This window comes from Leishmania braziliensis (assembly GCF_000002845.2).
Source record: "Leishmania braziliensis MHOM/BR/75/M2904 contig, possible fusion of chromosomes 20 and 34".
In the NCBI taxonomy this organism is placed as follows: Eukaryota; Euglenozoa; class Kinetoplastea; order Trypanosomatida; family Trypanosomatidae; genus Leishmania; species Leishmania braziliensis.
Window position 1 is genome coordinate 1,435,438 of NC_017947.1, and position 20,836 is coordinate 1,456,273.

The window sequence follows — 20,836 nt, forward strand, 5'->3', positions numbered from 1 at the left end:
TCCCCGCACATGGAGGAAAGGAATGCGCCGACTACGCAGCGTGGCGTCTCTGCAACTTGCGCCATGTAGTCATCTGCAGTGTGGCAAACTTCCTTGCTGCCGTGCACCACAGCTACATTCACTAAGTACTAGTAACAGATGTGTTTACATTCGCGCTACGTGCGTGTTTTACGCACCCCCATCACAGCCACGCCCCACGTCCATGTCGTCTACTTCCCCTCTCTCCGCTAAGAGAGGTAGCGCGCCCCCTGAGAAGGCTGCAGTCGAACCGCCGCCGCTCTCCCTTGACACTCGAGCCGTATCGTCCACAGCGGTGACGCCTTTGCCCGCAGGGCCGGTGCTATTGGACACCACATCCAAAAAAACGATGAAGACAGCATCGGCATCAGCGTCAGAGGGCCCCGCTCAACCCGAGCCTCCGCCGTCCCCGCTGCAGGAGAGTCTTATTCGACGACTCCTGGCGTCATGGCAGCAAGGAGTGGTGGCTAGCATTGGCGCCGTTATGGGCATTGGCTTCCTTCTGTACTTCTTGTACACACCTGTGAAGGAAGATACGGTGCACCATACGGCCGTGGTGGCATCTGAAGCGCTGGCCGACGCTCGGCTCAAAGGGCAGGCGGTGCAGCTCTCCAAGGATGTGGTGCTGGAGGTGCTGCGCAACCCCAAGTCACTCGACGCGACTGTGGATGTCGTTGTCGAACTGCTGGCGCGCGAAGAGACGAAGATTGCCGTCTCCTCGCTCCTGCAGTCCTTGTTCGAGGACCACTACACGCAGGAGGTGACGAAGAAATTTGTTTTGCAGGTTGTGCAAGACCCTTGGATTCAGGACCAGCTGCAGGTAATTACGGAGGAACAGGTGCGCAAGCTCCTCAACAGCGCTGCCATCAAGTCTGAGCTGTCCAGGTTCCTGCTCAAGTCGGCACTGGACTCGCTAGAAAAGCCGCAGCTGCACTACGAAGCGGCGAAGGCAATGCGCCACTCTGTCGCATCACTCGTCAACTTCTGGTGGAGCTGAGAGATCGTCGCTAGGTCTCTTGGATATCTCTCGCGGACGGTTGCTTTCCCTGACCTTGTGTTGGGGCTCGAAGTACACAGGAACTGCTACCCTGCAGAGAGACATGGATCTACCCTTTCCGCTGCCCCCCCCCCTCTTCTCGCTTTCGACTTGAGCGCTGCTGCGTCACCGTCACGCTGGGGACTGCGTCGCAGACTTGACTTAGTCACGGATTCCCTTTCTTCGGTTTCTTTCGGTGGTTTTGTTTGATTTGCTTCGACCTGACTCTTTTGCGTCCTCGCTGCAGCAGCGTCGTGACATGCAGCCTTGTCCCCTCCCCCCCCCCCCCCCCCCATACACCGAAAAGAAAGCCGCAGCCGTCGTGCTCCGATGCTATTTCAAGGCGCTGGCTCTATTGAACCCTTGGCTCCACCTACTGGCAGCCCTGCACAACTTTCACGGCTGCTTGAGTGGCAACGTGACTCGCCACTGAGTGGCATGTGATCTACTCCTTGTACTGAGACACTGCACCACTGCTGCTTAGAGTTCTTGGCATCCGTCCCACTCTGCTCTCGTTCCTCTATACGCGTACCCGATGTGGTGAGCGTCTTTGTGTATTTGTAGACCTTAGTCTCTTGCTCACGGTCTCTTGCCAGCTGTTATTTTCTGCTGACCTGTTGGGCTCTTCTGAAGTCTAATCACATGCTGTGAAAACGTTGAAAGGAGAAGAAAGAGAGCAACTATTTCTCCGGAGAGGATTCACCTTCCTACACCCAGCCCCCTCCCTCGCCCCTTCCTCGTGGCGCAACCCTCTTGAGGGAGGCCCCACGTGACCTCTACGAAGCAGTCGCACCCGTCTGTCATTCTCTACCTTTATGCGCAACACGCCCCTTGGCGCTATTATTTAAAAAGGGCTTCCACCCATGGGCGAGCTGCCTGCGTCATCCGGCCCCATTGTGGCGGACTTGCACCTAAAGTTTGTGCACGAGCTAGATGACAACACACAATGGAAAGCGCAGCATCTCAAGATGAACGGCGTCTACTGGGGACTCAGTGCACTTGTACTGCTGCGCCGCTTGGACTATAAGCCAGACACCGTTGTCAATTTTGTACTCTCCTGCTACAACAGCGATGGCGGGTTTGGCGGCAATACAGACATGGATTCTCACCTGCTCCCTACCATGTCCGCCGTGCAGCTGTTGTGCATCTTTGACGCAGTCGCGCTCATTGATGTGGAGCGAACGGCACGCTGGATCGCGTCAATGCAGCTGCCGGACGGCTCTTTTCAAGGCGACGAGTGGGGCGAGGTGGACACTCGCTTCTCCTACATCGCCCTCAGCTGCCTTCGGCTCCTGGGGCGCTGCAACTGCATTGATGTCGAGGCGGCCGTCCAGTACGTGCTGCGGTGCCAGAACTGGGACGGTGGTTTCGGCGTCTCGCCTGGGGCAGAGAGCCACGCGGGTCAGATCTTCTGCTGCGTGGGTACTCTCTGTATAGCAAATGCCCTCGATCGCATCGACAGGAATCGCGTGGCAGCATGGCTGGCGATGCGCCAGCTTCCCTCTGGCGGCCTCAACGGGCGGCCAGAGAAGAAGGCGGACGTGTGCTACAGCTGGTGGGTTGTATCGTCCCTCTCCGCTCTTGGCCGCATTGACTGGATCGACAAGGAGGCGCTATTTCAGTACATCCTCAGTTGCCAGGACACGCAGGACGGTGGCTTCTCCGACAAACCGGGCAACCAAGCGGATGTGTATCACACCTTCTTTGCCCTTTGCGGGCTTAGCCTTCTGGGGTACGAGGGGTACAATCTGGATGCCATCAATCCTGTGTACGCGCTCTCCTACGATGCTTTGGATCGTCTGAAGATTGCACCGGAGTATGGCTCGCAGGTTGGACGGCGCCCGCCACGATCATGATGGGGTGTTGCGCGCTTGCAAGAGCCCGGAGAGGTGGCGAAGTGATTGCGAGCGTGTTGCTGCACTGCTTCTCTTGTACTTGTGCCACTCTGTTTCTTCCTCCCTCCCCCTGAAGGCTTGGTTGTGCGTCCACCATGCCGTGTCATGTCCTAACAGATGCATTTCCACTCTCTCAACCCTCGAAAGCTATGAGGGACGAGCGGTGACTGTATGTGTGAGGCGGCGAAGGAGGATGTGGGGGGAGGCTCCTTCTCAGCAGACCTTTTCTCGGACCCGTCGGGCAACTTTTGAGGGAGTGGGGTGTAGTGTTCCGCGCTTGCCCCATGTCCCCGGAAGACGCCATGCGAAACCACTCATTTGTGCGCTCTCCCTCCACCCGTGGGTACGTGTGTTACTGTTGACGCTGAGAAGAAGGGAAAGGGCTCGTGGGTGAACAAGCTGCAACATGCTAACATGTCACTCTCCCGTCCCCCCCCCCCTTAGTGTGTGCACTTATGTGTGTGTTACTGCTTTGAATCCACCCTTCAGCCTCTATGGTCTTTCTCCCCTCGCCCACCTCTTTTCCATCGCATATATACACACAACAGTGCTGTCGACACGATCGAGTCTCCGTGTCGCTTTTTTTGTTCGTTTTATTTCTGGATGTCTTGCTGCAGTGTGCACGTGCCTCACCGCACTATGTGGTACGGGCGAAGGCAGCTGGGCAGCTGTCTGCGACATTGGGCAACGCCAGCCGTCACGCCAAGCCCGGTAGCACCTATTCGACTCACCTCCACGTCACTTTTGGCCGCGACTACCAGGCCGTCAGCCGCGCTGGTGGACCTCTCCCACACTTGCCGACTGCTCGACTCCATTTGCAGCGAGCAGCAACCGAACCCCGTGAAGTGCAAGCGTGTGCGCGGAGCGTTGGACAAGATGGAGTCGTCGGTAGTGGACAGCTTCGCTGCCACCACAATGTCCTTGACAACTCCGCAGAGGCGCGACTTTATGCGTCACTGGCTTCGGAGTTTGGCAGGCATTGTGAAGTACCTCTCGCGCCAAGAAAGGCCTTTTGGTGTGCCTGGACGCGTTGAGGCCGACCGCTTCTCGCCGCGCTCATCGCGACATGCGCGCCGTGCCCCGGACAAAGACGAGACCTGGTCAGGTGCCTCGCCGTATTTCTCTCTCCCGACAAGTGATCTTCTGTGTCTCTGCCTGCGAGAGAGTGCGATGGCTGACCCGAGAACAGGCCCTGATGTCTTGCGCGAGCTGCTCCTATGCGCAGTGAAGCTGGAGCTTGGTGAGGTGGAGGTGCTACAGCACATTGTCAACGTCCTGACAAACGCTGATGCGTGCCGCCATCAAACATCCTCAGAGCAGGTGGAGCTGCTAAACAGCGTGTCGCTCGCAGTGAAGCGGTGCAAGCTGCCACGGCCACCTCTAGATCGCGTCCTTTGTGTCTTGCCAAGGGCGACACTGAGCGTTCGCGAGAATCTTCAGGTTCTCTCTTCTATTCACCGCCTACAGCACACACACATGACGGACGTGGTTGCCACGGTGTCACGGAAGGCCGCTCAACAGACCAACGAGTACAGCGTCAAGGACGTGATCTACGGACTGGAGGTTGCAGCACTGCTTCCGGGGTGTAATGAGGTCTTCGTGGCTGGTGTACTACTGCGCGCTGGCGCGCTAGCACCACACATGTCTGCGAAGCATCTGGGTGCTGTCTGCAAGTATGTTGCGCTGCTCAACCCTTCCCGCAGACAAAACACACTTTCCTACTCCTGTGGTAAGGAGTTGCGCGCACTTCTCCCGTTGCTGGTGGAGCGGACAGAGCAGCTGCTCGGTCACTTTCGGCTTCACGAGGCACGCCATGTGCTTCGCTGCTTCCGCGAACATAAAGTGCGTCATTCGCTCATTTTCTCCCGTCTGACTCCTATCGCTGGGGATGACTAAGCCGCAACCCAAAGAAAAGGCCGGAGAGAAATGTTTCTCCGAGAATGTGGTCTCCGTGTGGAGGTGGATGATACACTGCGCCACAACAGAGGTGGTAGTAGGCCACATGAAGAGCGGAGCGTGTTGTGCTTTCCCCTTCTCTATTACCGAGTCGCTCCATGCTATGATACCCGGTACGCATAAGCCCACCACAAAAACTTGCAGACGTGGCGGTAGTGGAAGCATGTTCGAAGACGACTGCTCCAAATTGGTTCATGTAGAGCTGGAAAGGGGCAGAGGATGGTGCAGGCGCTCTACTCACCGAGGGTGGCTTCACCGCGCTCCTTTAACCCCTCTCACTTTCCTAGCACCTGCTCAGCACTACATGGTGACTTCGATCCTCATCGCGTCCTCGCGCATTGGCGGATCTATGCGTGCTGCTTGGCCTTCAAAGCGCCCACAAAAAAGTATGTGAGGATTCGAGTGTCATGGCTGCTTCAGTCCTGATTGTGCGCATCTCGCTTCGGTATCGACTCGGCCGCCCCAATGGTGCCCCATCCCTACCGTGCAGGCACACACTTTGCAGGCGAACAGCTTCTACCACCACCCCCGTCAAAGCCTTCCCTCCCTCCCTCCCTCCCCCTCCTCCTTGCCGCCTTTTGTGCCCTGGTGGAGAAGCATACCCATAAAACTCCTTCGCAGTCGTCCACACCAATATAGCGTGGGTGAATCACGCGCGAGACACATTCACGAGCACAGGTTGCAGCACCATGGGATGCATCACACACACACACACACAGAGACACACACGCCCTTGATAGATCAAAAGCCAACAGCAAAGACCTGGTGGATTCCTCTGTGCGGGAACCGCAACGAAGGGCGCATCAATGGATAGCACCATTTCCCTCTCCGCTGCGTCTGACAGGTCGGATACCCTGCTGGCGCGTTTGCACGACGTTTACACACGGCAGAAACGCAAGATCGCCGTGCAGAAGCGCAAGCAGGTGGATGTCGAACTGCAAGCAGCCGCGGCGCACTGTAGCGACCAGCCCGTGAGTCTCGAACTTCTCTCTGACGGTACGGCGGCCCTCTTCAACGAGCTGGAGGCGTTGCTGGAATCCCGCAATGGGCAGTCGAGCGCTTCTAGTCGAGGGGTGACACTGCTGCAGCACATTCGACAACAAGCGAACCGGGAGCTGCGCGAGTCTCTTTCGTTCATTGAGGAGGGCTACACATCTGGGTTCGAAAAAATTCTCCGTGAATGCCGATTTGAGGAACGTAAAGCATCGCTTCCTAAGGCGGTCGCGTCCTCTTTGACCACAGCAACCGTGCTGAATGATGTGCAGCACTCGAAGGCGTCGGCGGGGGCATCATCGACGGCGACTTTAGCAGCGCCTTCTCATCTTCCTGTGGCGGAGACGCTCTCAGCGTCCATCAGCTTTATGGCAGAATCTTTGGCAGTACTGCTGCAATGCGAGGTGGTGCGAGTGTACCTGTACGACATTCACGCCCACCTACAGTGTGTTGCGCAGTTTCCCTACCGTGCTCAACGTGCCGACCCCATGCAGTCAAGCTATCTCGCCATGATGGCAGTGCGCGAGGTTCACCACATTGTGTGCCAAGAGCGCTTGGTTATCAACGGCTGGCTCAGCAAATCACACGACGCAAACGAAGATAGTGACACCGCTGCTGCACGCAGCGTCGTAAGTAGCACTACAACCAGCGGGCTCGAGGACATTCACACCTGTCTGCTGCTTCCTATCTTCTCTCCGCAAGGGGCAGGAAAGCCGTACGGCATGGTGCACGCCGCCAACAAACAGTGTCCTACTGCCCTCGGAGTCACGACCAACGACTCGGCGGAAGTCACGCGCGTCGGCTTCACTGCAGAGGACGAGATGCTGGCATCAAGCGTTGCTCGCGTTCTCGGGACCCTCCTAAGCCGCTACCAAGTGGAGTCCTTCGCCGCAGGCATCGGCGAGAAACTGCGTCGCAGCGCGTTTCCTGGCGACGCCGAGGTGCTAAGCCTTACAGCACATCTCCCGCCCACTCTGCGGGATGAAGTTCAGGAGGCTGCGGAGGTTGCGCAGCTGGCATTGTCCCACCTCACCCCGATCCTTGTGCATCGCGTACCCATGAATGCTATTTACGAGACTCGCACCGCGGCAGGAGAGGGACGGCGGCGTAAGCTCGCCCTGCTCGGACCTCGCGAAGGCGCCATCTCATCCGTTGAGTTCAATCTGCGCTGCATGAACGAGCTGTGGGAGAGCAGCCGAGATGATAACGTGACGCTACACAAGCAATACCGCGGCTTGGAAGAGCAGGTTCATCGCATGCGGCTACTCTTGCGTAACCTGCTCGACGGGGTGGCTGCCGCACGCGCGATGCCGCTTAGCCCTAACGTGGCGTTGTTTCTGCAAAACCTTGAGATGTATGGCCGAAGCGAACGGACAGAGCGCATGGCGGCGTACGTGTCAGAACAGATGCTAGCTATCCCGGCTATCTCCGTACGCGGACTTAGTGCCGTGGATACTCACGCGGAGGTTCCCCAATCGGAGTCGGACACCAGTACGACACACGGCCACATGAAAGACAGCGAGCTGCAGGCGCTGCGCAACCGCCACGCTTGCCTCAACACAGTGACACCCGCGTCGCTGCACTTTGACGGGCCCAGCGGCGTCCGCGCGTACACTTCCGACCCAGCACAGAAGCGAGAGCAGGTGCGCTTCATTGACGAGCTCTGCCGTCTTGCCGAGGAAAAGAATCCGTTGCTGCCACCAGCGCCCCGTGGAGATGCTCGTCGGCAAGCGGTGCCACGGGGACTTCCTGCTGTTACTCACGCGACGGCAGCGAGACACCCTAAACCCGTGGTGAAGCCGGAGCCGTATCCATTCGTGCGTCCTTTCAAGATGTGAGCGAGAGAAACAGAGGGAGAGGGGACGCCAACGCCCGCGACTGCGTGCTGTGCAAGTGCGCCAGAGTCTAGGCATACATCATGGGTAGCGGGGTGCAACGCCGCGCCGCGACCATGGTAGGCCACGGAAAGGGAGCAACGGCCGACACTCCCAGGCTCCCGCATCTCTTTTTCTCCCCCCCTCCCTGGTGTGCTCTACTATCATGTACATTTAGACCGCCTCTTGGAACACGGTAAACGGCATGCGGGCGTGTGTCGCGGAAGGGGGTCTCTTCACGGACCCCCACCCATGCCTCGCACTTTTTTGTCCTTCTTCCGCTTTTCATCTATTTTGTTTTCCCCTCCCTCCCCCCCCCCTTTTTTTTCTCTGGAACCATCACTTGGCGGTGCGTCTGACCTGCACCGCTGCCATGAGCACTGAAAGGCACTGCAGCCGCAGCCATGCCCATCATGTGCGTACCGAATCAAGAAAGAAAGCGGGTGTTGCGGTGCGGACGACCTCCCCGCGTTCACGCAAAATGTACCTCACCAGTACTTGCCAGAAGATCCAGAAACCACCGATTGAGTCTCCTCAGTCGCTTGTGTAGTGCCTCTTCATGCTAGAGACAAATGACCCCTCTGGTGCTTAGGGGGTGCACCGTTCAAAATCACTGTGCACCTGAGACAAAGTTTCCTACCTGAAGGCTCGCATGCATCCTCCAAGCCAGCACCTGCACCTCTGTGTCTATGCTGCTCTGGATTTGACTAGCCTTTCTTTTCCCTCATTACCTTCTCCGTGACACCACAACGCCTCTTCTCCCACTTGCCCTCTCCTGCACCTTCGTCTCTCCATTGTGTCAGCGCCAAATGAAGTTTGGACTGCGTGTGTGTTTTGCTGCACCTCTTTCATGCTCTCAAAAGCGCCCCTATCGTGTCGTTTACCTTCTCCCCTTCCCCCTCCCCCCAACTTCCCCACCTCCGGGTGCGCTTTCATATATCGTGGGGACATATCCCACACAACGCCCTTGAGTTTCCCATCTGCGTGAACTTGTGTCGCTCCCCCCACCCCCTGCTTACCTCTCTTTAGCTCTCAGTGTTGTTTAGACTGCCGTGCAAGAGTCCGTCACGCGTGTTGTGGCGTCGCGCTTCCGACAGCGTGTGCGCTAGTCTGCGATTCTCATCTGTTTTCCTGCATCCGCTCCTTGCAGCCTGTGCGCTGTTGAAAGGGAGCATTCCTATTCCACTACGAACCGAAGGCAGAGGAAGACGCCATCGCGTATCTCGGCGCATTCTTACACGCAGTACCTCTCACCCATCCACGGTAGTTCACCCACTGACAGACACACACCGTCACGAAAAGGTACACGTATGCTCGTCTTGTCTTATACACGCACATAGGTACATATACCAGAATCTATAGGTAGTGGCAACCGTACGCAAAACTGATTCTCTCTCTTCCTCGTGCTGCTCTCCCCTCCCTCTGTTCTTCTACTCTTCATCAGTTTCCACAAGTACTCTTCTCTATACATATTCTTTGCTTCCTCTCTCTCTCTCTCTCTCTGTGTGTGTGTGTGTGTGTGTGTGTGTGTGTAATGGCTGGAGTGTCGGCTAGACTCCCCCATACCCTTCTTCCCTCTCCCTTCTCACCCACGCGGTCGATTTCGCTGATTAGCCTGTCGCCGACTCACAATCGCTGTGAACAGAACGAAAAATGCGCTCGGGGTACGTTGGCATCTACAACCAAGGTAGCACATGCTACCTCAACTCGGTTATACAGGCGCTGTACCACATTCCCGCCTTCCGCAGGCAAATCTATAACCTTCCAGCCGTACAAGAGGACTCGGTTGCTCTCGCGCTACGGGACGTGTTTGCACAGCTGGAGGTGCGCAACCGCAACACGACGACGACGGAGCTGACCAAGGCTTTTGGCTGGTCAGCGCAGGAGGCGGCGGTGCAGCATGACGTTCATGAGCTGATGCAGCAGCTCTTTGACAGCCTCGAAACGACGCTGAAGGAGACACCACAACGGAATATGATTCGCGACATGTTCGGCGGCTTGATGGTCTACCGGTCCCGTGCGGTAGACGGCGCTGAATACCTCTCGGACCGCCTTGAGGACTTCTACGACGTGGAGCTGGTAGTGCAGAACAAGGCTAACATTGAAGAGTCACTGCGGGAGTTCTCATCGGGAGAGCGGATCGAGGGTGTGTGTGTCGAGCTGACGCCTGGCGCTGACGCAACGCCACACACGATTGAACGCAGCCAGCACTTCCTCGACTGCCCCAAGGTCCTCTTGGTACACCCAAACCGCGTGGCATTTGACATGGAAACATACGAGTTAGTCACACTGCGTAATGTGTGGAGCTTTGACTTTAACTTATCGTTGTCAAACTACGTTGTCGGTGATGCCTCACTGAAGCTCGACAAGGAAAGTCAAGAAAAGTGGAAGACAATTAGTCATCGCACCCACCTCGGCGCGAGCTACAGCCTACGCTCTATCCTCACACATGCCGGCGATGCCACCATCGGGCACTACTACGTGTATGTCAACTTCGATGGGGAGTGGGTGCGCTTTAACGACGAAGTGGTCGAGTCGGCAACAGAGGAGGATGTTCACAAGTCCGCGTTTGGCGGACAGTCGATTCAATCGCGCTACCGACTCTTCGACAACGAGCGCGCATCGCTGCTCATCTACGTGAACGACGATGTCAAAGAGGAGCTGCTGCATGAGACGCCGCCGCCGAGCGCGATCGTCGAGGTAGGCCGCTGCATTGAGGAAGAACGCACTAGGAAGGAGGAGACGCGCAAGATGAACTACTACGTATGCGACAAGTCCGTGGTGGACGTGTTCGACGGCGTGCACGGTGCGCCCGACAAGCTGCAGCGTCAGATGTCCGTGCGCCTGTCCCCTGGCCAAGATGAGATGGCCGCGATCATCACTGCAGCAGCAAAGGAACTGCAGGTAACGCCGGCGCAGATTCGCATCTTTTACCGCGACCGCCACGGCCTTTCCCCCTGGTCTGCTGTCGAGACGAGCAACTCATACGACTCGTACTATTACCCGCCCATATTTGTCGATGTCGCGCCGCCGGAGGCGCAGGACGATGTGGCGCCGGCCACGGCCGCCACCGCCGAGCCGTTCATTGCGTTTCTCCGTAAGATCGAATCGCAGCACGACCGCGACGTCCCTGTCACAATCGTCCACTCCATCCCGGAGCTGCAAGAGCTGGTGCCGCACGACTCGATTGTGTACGAGAGCCGCGGCGGGCCACAGTACCTGAGCGCCATCACAGCGACGAACCAACTCGTGTGTGGTGCAAATTTACTGTACACCCATCAACGCTCGAGCATGGACACAGTGCGTGGGTACCTTCAGCATCGCCAGCTCGTCTGCACAAAGGTGTACTTGTACGACGACTACACTGCCGAGCAGACGGAGCTGTTTGATCTTCACATTGCTGAATCCACACCCTACAGTACTCTGCAGATGGGGCTCTACAAGATGATGACAGAGTCGAGCAAAAGCCTGCCTACCCCGCCCTCCCACAACTACCTCGGGTTCTTTAAAGGAAACGATAGATGCAACTACGCCTTCGCAATGCCGATGGCGCCGTCGCTTACGATTCAGTGGAACACGTACAATCATACCCTCCGAGATGTGTGGGGCAGTGTGCAGCACGAGCACAAAATTGTCATGACGGTTCTTCCGATGCCGCTCGAAAAGATCGACTTGACGGTGCTGGTCACGTTGAACGGAGGATACAACAACTTGCCGCGCGTGTACATTCCACGGGAGTGCGGCAGCATTACATTTCACGAGCTGCTCGAGTTGATGCTTGAGCAACTGAGCACCCGACTGCGCGCAAGCGCTGTTGCGGGATACAAGCAGCAGCTTGCCGGAAAGGCACGGCTGCTGCGGCTGCTGCGAGTCCGACGAGGCGAGTTGCTAGATGTTGTGGAGCAGCTGGACACTCTGATTGATCTTGAGTCGCGCGAGGACATTGTTCTGGACAAGCTGTCTCCGGCGATCCCTGGGCATGAGCTCGTCAACGTGCTCTTCTGCCGCCGCCGCTCAGGAGAGTACTACTTTGGTCTACCCACGAACATCTGCGTCAACTCCTCTCTCGAGGAACAGGGTGATGTGCTGCTTCGGCGCATCATCAAGAAACTCAGGTACCCAGATGAGGAGGAGGCAATGAAGAAATGGATACTCTGCGTGATGAACGCCAGGTCGCGCAAGACGCGCACCGCCAGCAAGAAGGAAGTGCTGGGAGACCTCGTCAAGGAGGTTGGTGGCGCACCCTTTGTGCTCGTTGTCGATCGTCCGCAGTGCCTGCGCCTCGACGGTATTGAAGAGGAGGGACATCGAACGGAGTCTATCGTGATCAAGTCCACCTCCAAGACAGATCTTTCCGCGAATTAGCAACGCAACAAGGCTCGCTTGCGTTGTTCGTCATTTATTCCCCTTCTCGCATGCCGACCTCCGCTCTGTTGTTCGTGTTCGTTCATTTTTATGCGCTGACAGCCGAGTAACTTCCTGGTTGACTTCATTTCGTGTGTGACTGCCACAGTCAGCGTCCTCCCTGAGTTCACCCAGCACGCGCCTAGATACACCACCCTCAAGGCAGTGACCACCGCTTCCGCCTTCGAGCGGGGCCCTGAACGTGGTCTGCTTGAAGCAAGGTGCGCAGCTCACCCGAGTCCATCTGGTGCTTACCGCACAACACGTATGCATGGAAGGGACTAGGAAGGACGAGGGGGATTACGTTAGGCACATGGCCCGATTTGATGTTCGGCGGTTTGTCCCTGACGAGGAGGGCGTCGCCGCAGTACAGCAGCGATCGGAGACCTTTGGTCCTATGCGTCTAGTTGTGGACTCGTTCATAGTGAAATGAAGCATTAAACAGTGGAATAAGAAAAAATGAAGAAGGGAAGAATTTGGCTACATTCGCCTATTGCAGACGAAGCGGCGGGGGGGAGGGGGTCGTTGCGATGCTCACATTCATCCTGTGCGATAGCATAGCCAGTGCACCTGTTGTGGCTTCTTCGAAATCGAAGAGTGGAAAAGAAGCCCGCGTGTGGAGGAAGGTGCAGGCGAGATTTGTGTGGTGTAGCTGTGCGTCGCGAACACCAGTTATCGCTAGTATTGTTGTTGACGGGTACAATACACATGCAGGAGGTGCGCAGCCGCTCCTTGAAGGCGCCCCTCCCTCCTTCGCGTTCTGCATGTGTATCCTGTATAGCTGTTGCTGGAATCTCGTATGTGCCTAGGCTGTTGGTGCTTAGATATGAATGCGGTAGTGTGTAGTTTATAGTTGCCTTGCTGAAGAGGGCGCCGTTGGCCGGCGCTTTTCGACTCTGTCCCTCCCTCCCCTCATCAATTCGCAGGGATTCAGATTTCAGAGCCGACGAGGACTAAGGGCTGATGGGGGGAACAGCGAAGAGTCACCCACCTCACCCTACCCCTCTCCGGTGATGAGCTGTGAGAATGAGTTCATCTCTTTCTCTCCTCCTCGCTGTGGCCGTTGAATTTTATGGCTTACATGCCCGACAATGTACCTTTCTGGTCTCCCTCTTTTCATCCTGTGTTCTGCCAACCCTCCAAACACACACCTCCAACTCGCTCTTCAGCTCATTCTTCAGCGAAGTGGACGCAACCTTGCGTACGGGCAGCAGTGAAGAGAGGGGCAAGATCGAGCAGCCAGCAATGTGGGCAACAGTGAAGGATGAGGAGCTCGGCGTCACTGGAACACAACGCCGCCTCACCTCTACCGACCTCATGCTCCTCACAGGAGAGCCTGTGGATGCTTTTCGTTGTGTTTTCTCACCTCGCTTCATAGAATGCATCGTTCACCTCGCGAGAATACGTGTCCAACTTCTCTGTCTCTCTCGATCTTGTTCGTTTACCTGCCACCTTGTTCTGAGGCACCCAGTACTGCGGAATCCATCGCTACCCTCCTTTGTTTGAGAAGGCAGCCCCATTTTTTCCTTTGCTTATCCTCGGGTTTCTCCGCAGGAGCTTCGCATCCCTTTCCCCTCCTCCTCGAGTCCCACTATATCACCACACTCCACCGCCCCCTGCCGTCCTGTCTGATTGAGGATGCCGCCCAAGGCCAAGGCGCCGGAGCAGAAGCCCATGTCGAAGAAGGCGCTGGCGCGGCAGGCCGAAATCGACCAGGCTACCAAAGAAGCGCAGAAAACGTACAAGCAGCATGAGCAACTCCGCACCAATGCGGATCAGATCGAGAAGGGGCACCGCGAGTATTTGCTCCTCGACGAGACTGTCGCCAGGGCGCGGCTCAAGGCGGAAAGGAGGCTCTATGGCGCCGCTGTGGCAGAGTTGAAGGCGGAGGAGCAGTTCGCGTTTGCTACCTACGCCAAGCACGACCACTGGGCACACATTGCGGAAGCGTCGCGTTTGCCGAACGTCCACAGCGAGGCAGACGTCAACGACTTTCTCAGCAGCTGGAAGTGTCGACAGGTGACCTACGATCAGTACGAGCCGGAGACTGTCGTCGTTGCCTCCCGCGCGCAGGGCGGCACAGGAGACCTGAAACTGCTCTTCATTCGAGGCGAACAGCGTCTAGAGCCACAGAAGCGTCAGGCACTCATGAAGGAGGAACTTCTGCAGTGCTACGACGCCTACGAGCTGGCCGAAAAAATCAAAGATGCCCAAGACACGTGCTCCTCGGTCGGCTCCATGGCGCTGTCTTACAGGACTGCCCCATCGACAGCTGTGTTGGAGGCAGTGTATCGCCAACTACACGCCACGTTTGATTTTGTGTCGACACAAATGCTGCGCTTTTACGACCAAATCATTGATAGCGCGGACGGTGAAACCGTCATGCGCACCGTGTCCACGGAGAACCCGGTGGTCAAGTTTGGACTGTGGGTCAAGACAAAGGATGTGACGCGCAGCTTCACGTCACTTGCGTTTCCAGACATCGAGGTGCGCCTTGACCCAAAACAGAACTCTCTGCCGAAGCTGCCCAAAATGCTGGGCCTTAGCAGGGAGAACATTGCCGTGCGTGCGGTGCAGCTGGCCTTTGACCCCTATTCCTGCTACGCCTCACGCCGCAGCCAGTTCTACGCTCTCGATTGCACCATCAAGATCGACCTCCTCACCTTCGACGAGCGACCGCGATATAGCGGGGATTGGCAGCTGCGTGAGGAAACACCCGAGTCACACAGGCTTCACATAGAAGAGTACCCGCCACGAACCGCCGAGGCCCGCGTCGAGGATCCGGCACTGCGCATCTCCTTTGAGGTGCCTCACACAATCGTGATCCGTCAGTCAAGTCTCTTTATCGGCAGATGGAATGCGGAGACTCACGAGTGGGAGCCGTGCAGTGGAGCAACGCTTGGCGCGTCATTCGGCCCCACCGCGCGCGTCGCGGAGAACCCGCGGCGCGCAACGTTCGAGGTCGCCGAGCTCGCCCAGTTCGCTGTGCTCCAGGAAACCGTGTACGATGTCCCCTACGAAAGCTGGAGCCTCAAACCCTTTGACAGCTCCCGCATCCTCTTTACATTGGAAGGCCGTCATCGCGGCGACTCTACCGATCGTGAGTTTCGCGTTCTGCTTGAGGACGCTAAGTGCCGTCTTTTATCTCCTGAGGACGATGAGCTGGCAGCGCTGCGCAGCTCGTGGTGGAGCCCGGCGGTGCTGCTGCGCAAGCTCAAGCAGAGCGGATTTAACTTTCTGGTGTGTGATGAGGAAGCGTGCTTCTTAGAAAACATCACCCCGAAATCCCTCCAGCTCGAGGAGAAAGCGTATGCAGACATGGCGCAGTTTAGTCAGTTCTTCACGATTGCCAGCTCGCATCACAACAAGCATGGCGAGGACGCTGACATGGCGCTTTTTCGAGTCTCGAAGCGTTGGTTGCAGCTGGGCGAAGAAGATGAGACCTTCGACATTCCCACAGCTGCTGATCTGTGGCACTCCGTCCGCTACCGCACCGATGACTGCGCTCTTGCCTGCTTCACCGAGACGGACGAAATGACAAACCTGAACGTCCTCGACGGCGCCGAGACGCACTATAATCTGTATAGCCTCCTCACGCCTCTGGAGGGGGAAGACGCGTTGCGTGGGCAACTCTTCAACACAAACTACCTGCTGCGGCGGTGCGTTCTCGAATTCCTGCAGCTCGTCCGCCCGCTCACGTGGGGCTGAGCGTTGAAAGAGGGAGCGCGAACCAAAAACGCTAGTCACAACCACGGTGCGAGCTGTACTGTTTGCTGGGGACGTGACGGGAACGCAATGGTGCAGTGACACTATGAGGCAGTCGCCCATCGCTTCCGATTTCCCCTGTTCCAGTCCTCCATAGAGAGGCAGAGGGGTTTTTGATGCGGCTTCAGTATTCTTCTCTTTTGCCGAAGCTGCTGATCATTTTCTCTCTTCCACGCATGTAACGTAGCACACTTGTTAGCACGGGAATGACCTTCTTCTCTTCAGCTACAACAACTTTTCGCAGAGCAAAAAGAAAACGAAAAATAGCAACGAGCGTTTACTACTCGGGTCGCGTACGCATGCCGGAGATGGGCAGCGGTGGCCTTTCATTGCTTTAGCTTTTGTTTTCCCGGTGTGCTGTGTCACCTTGCCGAGGTCTTGCACTTCATAGCGTATGGTGAGGCTTCGTGCGGTACACAGTGACCCCAGAGAAGGCACCAAAGAGTGGGTGCGTGTTGAGTGAGGCACTTCCATCTTCGGAGAAAACAAAAGCGCAGCTAAAACCATTGGCGACGCTGTGCTACATGCGGCTGTTGGCTGGTCCGTGTAATGGCCTTCAGGGAGTGTGACCGCTTCACATGCGCGCCGCTGTCCTTTACCAATCTCAGTGCTTCCCGCTTCCGCTTCTCCCGTTTCTTTCGGGTGCGTCTCCTTGTACTTTGATCGCTGCCCTTGATGTGCTGTGGCCTGCGCGCGAGTATCACGCCATGCGTCCTTGCGTGTAGCTTTGATGTGCGCTGAAAAGAGTGCGGTTGCCATTACTCCACACTCTATTCACAGAAAAGCAGGCGTGCAGGCTTTAGAGATCGTCCCTCCCCCGCGCGCGCCGTACCATCGAACGGCTTTGTTCGTCGCAGAAGAACACGGACGGCCTTGAGAGGCGCTGATTGTGTCATGACGGATCTTAGTTGACCCACATCCACTTTTCACCCAAACAGGCACGTTGACAGGCCTACTTGACGAGTGTCATCGGTGTTAGTGAGCGGATCGTAACGCGGCGTAGATTCAGTTCTTCATCTGGGTCTCTTTGTTTTTTGTTCTGTTTCGTTGACCCACCCTTCCTGCCGTCGTTCTCACTGCGTCTTGAAGGCACCACAGGATTTTGTTGCGACCCACGCTGCTAACAACACAACCTCCCCCTAATCTGCATCTGCTCCGCCTTGTCTGGCCGCCATGCTCCGTCGCAGTGTAGTACGTTGCGTGTACGAGCGCTTTGAGGGGCACATATCGGGTGACAAGGGCCACATGACGCTGCAGCAGGCATGCACCATCTTTGGCTACCAGCTCGATGAGGAGTGGACTAAAAAGGATATTCGAAAACGATTTCAGAAACTGGCGCTGCGATTTCACCCCGACAAAGGTGGCACTAGCGAGCAGTTTCTGACGCTGAAGGAGGCACAGCACCTGCTGCTGACGCATCGTCGTGACCGGGGCGCCGACCGGGGTGCAAAGGCGGCGAAAGGCGAGGGTGATCCAGGCGGAATTAACTTTCGGCGCATGAACTACGACATCCTCACCAATACAATTCATCGGCAGACGGCCGACAACCCTGAATACCGCTCCTTCAGCCTGCAGGACTTTGCCATCTTCCTTGTCTGCTTCACTGCAGCGGCTCTGTACTACTTTTACAAGACCTACACCACTCAAATGCAAGTGCTGAGAAGTCGATGGAGCTACTCCGAAGATGCAATTCACGCAGACTACAAGGGCAAAGCGCCCTCTGAAAGTATGTGGCATCCGTGGATGGCAGACGCGGAGACGCGCGACCGCATGGACGACATTGCCATTCTTCAAGGCAGTGTCCGACAAGAACTCATTGATGAGAAGCGAAAAGTAGCACCGCCAACGTACATGCCGTGGCAGTCCGGTGGGCCGTTTGCGTGTCATATGGCCCCAGCAAGGGCACCAGAGGTGTCCAAAGATGCACATGCGTCTGGATAAGCCCTCTGCCCCCCGCAGAGTAGCTAAGGGAGCCCATCGTATAAAACTAATGCGCCGTCCTGTCCTTCTTCGCAGAGAAACAGGGGCGCACCAGTACGGTGCTCATTTCACCACCAACGCACAGAGACAGATAAGGAAGGGTGGGGATGCGAACTGCTTATGTTGGCATGGGCAGCTCCGTGCACTGGCGTTATCGTTGCTACTGGAGAGAGTGCTCAGCTGTGAATGGGTTGCGTACGACCTCTTCCGATCCTCACCGTGCTGCTTGTAGGAATGCGTGTCTGCGAGTTTGTTCTGTGCCGCGAAGTGCACATTGTCCATTCCTCCCCCCTTCACACACACACACACACACACACACACGCGGCTGTCGTGTAGCTTCTTTGCTTATACTGACCGTTATACTTTCGTGTGTTTGTGTGTGTCCGCCTTCCATCCCCTTTTTGTTTGTCCGTAGATGACTTGGTATAGGCTACTCATCAATGTCTCCTCTGCTTTGCGGGTGGACATGTGAGGGTGAGGGCTGGCGTGGCGTCAGGGAGTTAGGGAGAAGAGGGGAGGGCAGTGTCTCGTCCTATGGCCGCATATGAGGGAGCGCCCAAGGCTCAGTGCTCGTTGCGCAGACTGGTGTTTTGCTCCTCTCCTCAGGAGGAATGCTCCCCTCACTGTGTCTCCGCTATCATTTTCTTTTCCTTCTACTGTGCGGTTTGTTCCTGGCATACATCATCATCTCGCCTACCCATCACAACAACAGCAATGAGCAAGAAAAAAAATACAAACAATCGGCAGCGACATCAAACACTGCTCTCTGGCCACCACACTCCCTTAGCTCTCTCCGCCCTGCCCACTGACCTCCGCTTCCTCCAGTGGGAGAGCGCTGGGCGAGGATGCGGATGAAGCGAGCACTGGGGGAGTAGCGGTATCTTCTCCTTTTGTCATGGGACATGCAACCGGACCTCACCGACACATGTACGAGTGTGCTCTTGCACGTGAACTTCGTTTTTGCTTCTTCGTGCCTCTTTTCTTTTCCTTGTACGTTGTGCGGTGCATCCTGGCCGCCCCCACGCCGGTGAACACTCTTTGATGGCCATCGATGCGCCCGTGGCGGTGTGCATGCGTGCATTTTTCACCTTACTGGCTAACGTGTGATACGGCGCGAAGGGTATCTCTTGGTGTCTCCATCGCAGAGTCGCGCGCACGTTTTAGCGGCGTTGTGCCACGAGTGGCACAGAGAGGCTACGTTTTTTCGGTCTCCTTTCCTTGTTTCTTGCCCTTTCCCTCCTTTTTTTGTCCGCGTGGGGGTGTCAGGCTGCGCGAACGAAATAGGGTCGACATTCAGCATAATATCTTCGCACCTTGGAGCAGCAATAGACTCCCGATGAACTCTACAGCTAATCAGAGTGAGGATACGACAAGCGCACTCGCCAGCGGTGATGCTACTGCAGCCGTGCTCGGCGCATCAGCAGCCTCTAATGGCACCGCAGAGGTGGAGCTATTGCGGCAGGAGCTTCACCAATGCCAAGAAAAATTCGTGTCGTGGAAAGCAAAGGCGAAGAGTGGCGTGGACCAGATGCGTGCTCAGATTGTCGATCTAACCCGCAAGCTGGACGAGTCGAACGAGCAGCGCGCCCTCCTGGAAGCGTCTCTTGGCAACAGGGAAGCGCTTCCGGAGCTGTACCTTGCACAATGTCAGGAATTTATGTACGCTCATGCCATCGCTGCCGCGTCTATGATGGTCGACGCCACTTCGCTTTCCCACAACGGTGGCAAACCAGAGCAATGCAAGGATGTCTCAACGACGGACTCTGCGATGACTTCGCCTTCGAGGGACACAGTCATCGAAAACCTGCAAAAGGCCATCAAGGATCAGTCGAACCGACTGAAGGAGGTCCAATATGCACTGAAGCGCTCAACGAATGAGCTGCAGCAGCGCACAGAGGCCCTCCGCCAACAAGACGAGAGCCTCGCCGAGATGAAGCATCGCCTCACTGAGTTGGAGACAAGCAACACGTCGCTCAGGCAACAGCTTCTTAATGCACCCAACACTGACGAGTGGAAGCAGGCGCAGGAGGATCTAGACCAGCAACTCGAGCGGACTCGGCTAGAGTATGAAATTCGTGAAAGTCAGCTTGTCCTCCAGTACAGCGCCGAGCTGCAAGCCCTGAAAGCGTCACACGAGCGGGAGGTGCACGAGATGCAGCGAGAGCACCGCGATGCCATTGCAGAGACGCTTCGCGCTGCACAGGTGAGCAGCGCACAAGCTACCGTGTGTAACAGTGTGCATCCGCCTGGGGCAAGTGACGTCCCCCACCATGGCACCCACTCCGGCAAAACCGATGATGATGCCTACTTGAACCTACTGAGCGATTACAAAGCAATGGAAAGGCAGTGTGCAACCGCCATGAAGGAGCGAGGCGCCATGGTGGCTCAACAAAAAGCCCTTTTGCGTGAGCTGAAAGACGTTTTACACAGCGCGGTAGGGCCGCTTCCAGCTTCAGACACGAGTAATACCTCCGTCACCGCCACAACGTCCGCAGACGAGACCCAAGCCACTGCTGGGTGGAACTCGGTGACCGACATTCACAATCTCAAAGAGGCCGTGCGCCAGATCCACGAGCAGAGCCTGAGATTCGCCGGGCTTCAGGAGGAGCTGATGCGCACTCGTCGCGAAGTGATGCAGCTGCGGCGCTCCACGACCGGGCCGTCAGAAGATGGTCTCGGCGCGCAGCAGCTGCAGTACGTGCGCTCCGTCGTGGTGCGACTCTTCTGCTCGCTGAGCGATGTTCATGTGGCGCGGCACCTGCTACCTGTTCTCAGCACACTACTCAAGTTCACAGATGAGGATCTCAAGGCAATCACCAAGGCCATGCTGTAATGGACAAGTAGTCACTGAGTGGTATGCGGCATAGGACCAGCAATGCTTAACTAGAGTGAAGCCACAAAGTTGAGCCCTATAC

At 56.6% G+C, this 20,836-nt stretch overlaps 8 protein-coding genes across 8 annotated transcripts; all 8 read left to right on the plus strand.

The window, feature by feature from the left end:
* Positions 1 to 202: 202 nt before the first annotated feature.
* On the plus strand, positions 203 to 1,015 carry LBRM_20_3650 (conserved hypothetical protein; the record flags this gene model as incomplete). The annotated part of the gene is made up of 1 exon (XM_001564595.2): positions 203 to 1,015. One exon carries the CDS (start codon positions 203 to 205, stop codon positions 1,013 to 1,015), a length of 813 nt encoding a protein of 270 aa, XP_001564645.1.
* Positions 1,016 to 1,917: 902 nt separating this feature from the next.
* On the plus strand, positions 1,918 to 2,910 carry LBRM_20_3660 (putative geranylgeranyltransferase; the record flags this gene model as incomplete). Its single annotated transcript, XM_001564596.1, has 1 exon — positions 1,918 to 2,910. The coding sequence occupies one exon, from the start codon at positions 1,918 to 1,920 to the stop codon at positions 2,908 to 2,910; it is 993 nt and encodes a 330-aa protein (XP_001564646.1).
* Positions 2,911 to 3,825: 915 nt separating this feature from the next.
* Positions 3,826 to 4,845, plus strand: LBRM_20_3670 (conserved hypothetical protein; the record flags this gene model as incomplete). Its single annotated transcript, XM_001564597.1, has 1 exon — positions 3,826 to 4,845. The coding sequence occupies one exon, from the start codon at positions 3,826 to 3,828 to the stop codon at positions 4,843 to 4,845; it is 1,020 nt and encodes a 339-aa protein (XP_001564647.1).
* Positions 4,846 to 5,711: 866 nt separating this feature from the next.
* Positions 5,712 to 7,736, plus strand: LBRM_20_3680 (conserved hypothetical protein; the record flags this gene model as incomplete). Its single annotated transcript, XM_001564598.1, has 1 exon — positions 5,712 to 7,736. The coding sequence occupies one exon, from the start codon at positions 5,712 to 5,714 to the stop codon at positions 7,734 to 7,736; it is 2,025 nt and encodes a 674-aa protein (XP_001564648.1).
* Positions 7,737 to 9,425: 1,689 nt separating this feature from the next.
* LBRM_20_3690 (putative ubiquitin hydrolase) lies at positions 9,426 to 12,137 on the plus strand (the record flags this gene model as incomplete). The annotated part of the gene is made up of 1 exon (XM_001564599.2): positions 9,426 to 12,137. One exon carries the CDS (start codon positions 9,426 to 9,428, stop codon positions 12,135 to 12,137), a length of 2,712 nt encoding a protein of 903 aa, XP_001564649.2.
* Positions 12,138 to 13,814: 1,677 nt separating this feature from the next.
* On the plus strand, positions 13,815 to 15,884 carry LBRM_20_3700 (conserved hypothetical protein; the record flags this gene model as incomplete). The annotated part of the gene is made up of 1 exon (XM_001564600.1): positions 13,815 to 15,884. One exon carries the CDS (start codon positions 13,815 to 13,817, stop codon positions 15,882 to 15,884), a length of 2,070 nt encoding a protein of 689 aa, XP_001564650.1.
* Positions 15,885 to 17,114: 1,230 nt separating this feature from the next.
* LBRM_20_3710 (conserved hypothetical protein) lies at positions 17,115 to 17,882 on the plus strand (the record flags this gene model as incomplete). Its single annotated transcript, XM_001564601.1, has 1 exon — positions 17,115 to 17,882. The coding sequence occupies one exon, from the start codon at positions 17,115 to 17,117 to the stop codon at positions 17,880 to 17,882; it is 768 nt and encodes a 255-aa protein (XP_001564651.1).
* A 1,567-nt stretch (positions 17,883 to 19,449) lies between these two features.
* On the plus strand, positions 19,450 to 20,754 carry LBRM_20_3720 (conserved hypothetical protein; the record flags this gene model as incomplete). The annotated part of the gene is made up of 1 exon (XM_001564602.1): positions 19,450 to 20,754. The coding sequence occupies one exon, from the start codon at positions 19,450 to 19,452 to the stop codon at positions 20,752 to 20,754; it is 1,305 nt and encodes a 434-aa protein (XP_001564652.1).
* Between the last annotated feature and the right edge of the window lie 82 nt (positions 20,755 to 20,836).